Source organism: Vicia villosa, linkage group LG2 (genome assembly GCF_029867415.1).
Source record: "Vicia villosa cultivar HV-30 ecotype Madison, WI linkage group LG2, Vvil1.0, whole genome shotgun sequence".
Lineage (NCBI taxonomy): Eukaryota > Viridiplantae > Streptophyta > Magnoliopsida > Fabales > Fabaceae > Vicia > Vicia villosa.
Genome location: NC_081181.1, coordinates 103,310,310 through 103,316,101, shown reverse-complemented (window position 1 = coordinate 103,316,101; position 5,792 = coordinate 103,310,310). Strand labels below are relative to the sequence as shown.

Genomic DNA, 5,792 nt, shown 5'->3' with positions numbered 1-5,792 from the left:
ATATAAGGGATCAAGGCTGCCCTAGAGGCGTCCCGAAAGGAAAAAGAGAAATTAGAACTTGATTTGCATCAACTTACTAACGAAAGGAGCCAACTACGCTTTGACCTTAAAGAGAAAAACCAAGAACTTCAAGCAATGAAGGAGGAGAATGTTAGACAAAGGAGCAAAAGGAAACGTGCAACCGAAGGAGTTCTAAGTGCTAATTTTAATCTAGAAGCACATAATGAGAGGTTGGAACAAGCAGATATAGAAATTGCAAGGTGGAGAAGGCGCTATGAAAAGGCTTCCCATGACAAAGCGGAATCCGAGAAAAATCTAGAAGCTGTAGTCTTTGAGTTAACTGATAGGACTAAAGATCAAGAGGTAGAAATAAGAAACCTCAAATATGATCTTCAAGAAGCTCGCAATTCTGGACAACAAGAGCGCGCAAAGAGATTAACCCTGGAAGAAGCACTTTTACAGCGCACCGGTGAGTATAATAGAGCATATCAAGCCATGGTATCACTTAGGGAAGTGTTCATGAGAGAAAAAGAGATACACGAGGCAGCCTTGAACGAAAGAGACCATTGGAAAAGACTCTACACAATTGTTTCTACGGCGAATGAGCATGTGAGCATGGTTCCTAAGATGCTTGAAGACTATGAGAAATGTCGTGATGATTATGATAAGCTAGTCTTCTTGTGTAATGATTTGATTCAAGATATTCCAAAAAGTTTGGCAAAAGCGGAATCATCTCCTATCATCCTTCCCGAAGTAGTCAAAGAGTTTATGGAGCTTTGTAGGGATATGGTGGACAAATTCCAAGAAGACATCCAAAGGCGTTCCTAGCTTTATTTTATTTCCTTGTTGCTTTTATTTCAAGTACTTTTAATTTGCTTTTATTCCAAGTACTTTTGATTTCAGTTTCCCTTCTTATTTGTAAACCAACAATGGAGTAGTATTTTCTTTTTAATAATAAAGTGCGTTTCTTTTCCGTTACTCATTGTTTCTATAATATTCACCAAAAAAATTTTATTTCTCTAAAAAAAAAACATATATATATGTATAAAAAAAATAGTATATATGTAAAAAAAAAAAAGGAAGAGAAAAATATTACATATGTATATAAAAAAAAATGTACATATATATATATATATATATATATATGTATAAAAAAAAAGAAGAGAAAAGGAGAATAAAATAGTATATAAATATATATGTATATTATAATAATGTGGATAAGGCGTGAACATTGCATAATCATAACATTCATATCATGCATATCATATTTAATTTCAAGGCATTAAGAAAAAAACTATCTTTATCTCCAGTCACACCATTGCAACTCAACCGCTAATCCAGACAAGATCTCAAAAGAAGAAAGCTATGGAACAGCTAGAACAGAATCAAGCCGCCCTTCGCGAAGAAGTAACTCAGTTGAAAGGTACTATAGATGAAATTAAGGGGGGGATGGCTCAGATGTTGAGTTTCATGAAGGACATCAGGGATGAACAGGAAAGGGCTAGGGAAGCTCGGAGTCAGTATGAGGAAATGCCAAACGACGGCAACCAGCTGTTAGGATTTGTTCGAGGCTTTGACCCTCATAAGTCAAACGCCCACTCATCAAAGAGAGTTGCCAAAACCCATGAAGAGGGAGAAGCTTCCCATGAAGGATTCATTCCTACCACTCAGAAGGAGGGGGCGCCTCGCATTGTCCGCATTCCTGCTAACAATCCGCCTAAGGATGAGGATTATGTGGATTTACAATATGGTGAGGTGGATGAGACAAATCAGGAACCCCAACATAAGCAAACCCAAGCTGATTCTGAGGAAAGTGCTAGAAGTAATGGACAGATCAAGGCGCTGGAAGAAAGGCTGAAAGCAGTAGAAGGATACGATGTCTTTGATGTGGATACCTACGAAATGAGCTTGGTGCCAGATTTGACTATTCCTCATAAATTCAAGATACCCAACTTTGAGAAATACAAAGGACTTACATGCCCTAGAAGTCATCTACGCATGTATGTCAGGAAGATGGCTGCGTATGCCAATGACCAAAAGCTAATGATGCATTTCTTCCAAGACAGCCTGAGTGGGGCATCTGTAGAGTGGTACATGCAATTGGAAAAAACACATATCAAAAGCTGGAACGATCTTGCTAATACGTTCCTAAAGCAATACAAGTACAATCTGGACATGGCACCCAATCGGATGCAACTACAAAACTTATCTCAGAAAAAGGAAGAATCATTCAAGGAATACGCCCAAAGATGGCGAGAAATGGCGTCCCGAGTTCAACCTCCGTTATTGGAAAAAGAGCTGGTTGACATGTTTATGAGAACTCTACAAGGACCATACTACGACAAGATGATTGGAAGCGTATCCTCGAGATTCTCAGATCTGGTGGTTATCGGAGAAAGAATTGAGGACGGAATCAAAAATGGGAAGATACAAGGAACCTCATCTAACTCTTATCACTCAAAGAGGCCCACCTCAACCTTCGCTAAAAAGAAGGAAGGGGAGACCAACGCGGTAGTGCATCAAGAGCCTAGACCCCCTATGTCTTACCCACCTCAACAAAACAGGTTCCAAGGTCCTCCAAGGAAATTCGATCCTTTGCCTACGTCCAAAAGTGAAATACTGAAATATCTGGTAAATGAGCGATTGGTAGAACTTAGACCTATGCCACCTCCGATTCCTGGAAAAGCTACGCCCAACTTCAGACCCAATGAAAGGTGTGAATTTCACGCCAATTCTCCTGGACACACGTTAGAAAAATGCTGGGCTTTCAGGCACAAGGTTCAAGACCTGATCGAGTCTAGGGAAATTGCTTTCGACAAACCTAATGTGAAGACAAATCCCATGCCTCGTCACGATGGCACGGTCAATACAATCGAGGTCATCACTGAGCAAGAGTTAGTTCAACAACGGAGTTCCCCTATAGATGCCCTTAAGAGGTATCTACTCGCAAGGGGGTTCATCCTAGAACATAACGAGGCTTTTAAGGACACCCTGCAGAGACTCATGGACCAAGGAATAATTCAGTTGAAAGAACACCCCGAGGAGAAGTATGTGGCCTTGCTGGAAAGGAACGAGCCATTAATAATACCTAGTGCAGGGGCAAGGAAGACATTAATCATCCCCTGCGCCAAACCACCATTGCTGATACCCACACAAGTACACACTAGGATCATCCCAGTCAAAGACCCATATCCGGTGGACAAAATGAAAGCGGTCCCTTGGGAATATGATTCTAGTAGTAATACAGAAGTAACAAGCATTGTGGGGCCTGGAGGTATGACTCGTAGTGGTCGCATATTCAATGCTGCGAAACCGAATGAGAACTTAGCACAAGAAAGTAATCAAGCTACTGTGGTTCCAACTGAAGAAGGCACAGCCAAGGATAAAGAGGTCGCTAACAAAGACGCTGAAGAATTCTTGGCATTAATCAAGAAAAGTGATTATAGAGTGGTGGACCAGTTACACCAAACCCCGTCCAAAATATCACTCCTCTCGCTGCTAGTACATTCTGAAAAACACCGAGATGCCTTGATGAAAATCCTGAATACCGCCCACGTAACTAAAGACATCACTGTAAATCAATTTGATGGAATGGTGGCTAATCTCACCGCTGGGGCATGTTAAAGCTTCAATGATCATGAGCTACCCCCACAAGGGAAAGAGCACAACAAAGCCTTACATATCTCCATACAATGTGGAAAAGCTCATCTATCCAGAGTTCTGATTGACACAGGGTCGTCACTGAACGTGATGCCAAAAGCCACTCTCGACAAGATAGCCTTGGAGGGCCTGGTAGTTAGACCAAGTCGTCTGGTAGTCAAAGCCTTCGATGGATCACAAAGTCCGGTATTTGGAGAAGTAGACCTCCCTGTAGTAGTTGGTCCCCACACATTCTGCATAAATTTCCAAGTGATGGAAATTGAACCTGCTTATACCTGCTTATTGGGACGTCCCTGGATTCATGCTGCTGGGGCAGTTACCTCCACTCTACATCAAAAAGTAAAGTTCGTGGACGGGAACTCCATAGTGACCGTCAATGGGGAGGAGGATATATTTGTTAGCAATCTGGACTCATACCGATACATCGAGGCTGGAGAAAAGGCGTTGGAAACCTCTTTCCAAGCACTAGAGATAGCAACCGCTGTCACACTACCTGTAGAGAAGATACGAAGGGCGGTGACATCTTGGAGAGACCTGCAAGACCTGAAGATGGAAGGCTGGGGCAAAGAGCCAGAAGTTCAAGAGAAGAAGGACCGTCTGGGGTTAGGATACCAACCAACAAAGAAGGCTGCAAAGAAAGAGCAACAATTCCCTCTGATTGCGCAAACTTTCGTCACAGGCGGAATGTATCCATGATATCTAGTATGGAGGGTACATCCAACTTCATCCGAATGATCAGACCAGGAGAACAGCTACAAAATTGGACAAGCCTGGAGATACCGGAGATAGTTTATATTTCAAAGTAATTTGTTTTGTCGTATGTTTTATTTCCCTTTCAATTAATAAAAAAAAACAATGTTGCTCATGCCTCGCCCGAAGCATAGAGTTGGTTTGTAAGGGCCCCATTTTACTTTCAAAGTTTGAGTTTATTAATAAAATTGTCGTTTGCATTTGGTTTTGAAAACACCGTCTCGTTCTTGCATTTATTTTCCTAAAATGACAAATAACATCCTTGCATAAAACAAAAGCACAATCATAATTGCATACTAAAAACCAAACATAAACATGTGCAGATCACCTTCTAACATCACCGATAATAATACTGCTGAAACTCAATATGAACTCGAGGCTCTCGCTAATCAGTCTGAGGAAGGGGATGAGGAAGACGATGAACTTCCGGAAGAATTGTCAAGGCTGATGGACAGAGAATCCAAAAGCATGCTCCCTCCTCAAGAAGCCATTGAAATCATAAACTTGGGCACCGATAAAGAACCCAAAGAAATCAAGATTGGGGCAACACTGAACGAGGATGTAAAAGCAACGCTGGTCAAACTCCTTCACGACAATGTAGAAATATTCGCTTGGTCATACCGCGACATGCCTGGTTTGGATACAGACATAGTCGTACATAGGCTACCGCTCAAAGAGGTTTGTACACCTGTCAGACAAAAGCGCAGAAGAGTTCGACCCGACATGGATAATAAAATCCGAGAAGAGGTACTCAAGCAATTTGACGCAGGTTTCCTTGCCGTGGTCGAATATCCACCTTGGATCGCCAATATAGTGCCAGTTCCCAAGAAGGATGGGAAAGTACGCATGTGTGTTGATTACAGAGATCTGAATAAGGCAAGCCCAAAGGACGACTTTCCACTGCCACACATAGACATACTAGTGGACAACACTGCACAAGCTTCGGTATTCTCATTCATGGATGGATTTTCTGGGTATAATCAAATCAAAATGGCTCCCGAAGACATGGAGAAAACCACCTTCATGACATCTTGGGGTACTTTCTGTTACAAGGTGATGCCTTTTGGACTGCGAAATGCTGGGGCAACGTACCAACGAGCGATGGTCACACTGTTCCATGATATGATCCACAAGGAAGTCGAAGTATATGTAGACGACATGATCGCTAAGTCCTGCATTGAAGGGGAGCATATCACGCACTTGCAAAAGTTATTCGAACGCTTAAAGAAGTTTAAGCTAAGGTTGAATCCGAATAAGTGTACATTTGGTGTGAGATCAGGAAAGCTGTTAGGATTCATAGTAAGCCAACGAGGCATAGAGGTAGATCCTGACAAAGTAAAGGCCATACAAGAAATGCCCGTTCCAAGAACAGAAAAAGAGGT

The 5,792-nt window shown here is 41.9% G+C and overlaps 1 protein-coding gene across 1 annotated transcript; it reads left to right on the top strand.

The window, feature by feature from the left end:
* The first annotated feature begins 1,365 nt into the window (after window positions 1-1,365).
* Window positions 1,366-3,624, top strand: LOC131649706 (uncharacterized). The gene is made up of 2 exons (XM_058919462.1): window positions 1,366-1,822; window positions 2,651-3,624. The coding sequence occupies exons 1-2, from the start codon at window positions 1,366-1,368 to the stop codon at window positions 3,622-3,624; spliced, it is 1,431 nt and encodes a 476-aa protein (XP_058775445.1).
* The last annotated feature ends 2,168 nt before the right edge of the window (window positions 3,625-5,792 follow it).

Bases quoted from the DNA above. Each gene is read 5' to 3' on its own strand.
- LOC131649706 (XM_058919462.1), top strand. From the start codon at position 1,366: ATGGAACAGCTAGAACAGAATCAAGCCGCCCTTCGCGAAGAAGTAACT. The intron at 1,823-2,650 runs GTAATGGACAGA...AGCGATTGGTAG, and splicing joins TTCTGAGGAAAGTGCTAGAA to AACTTAGACCTATGCCACCT.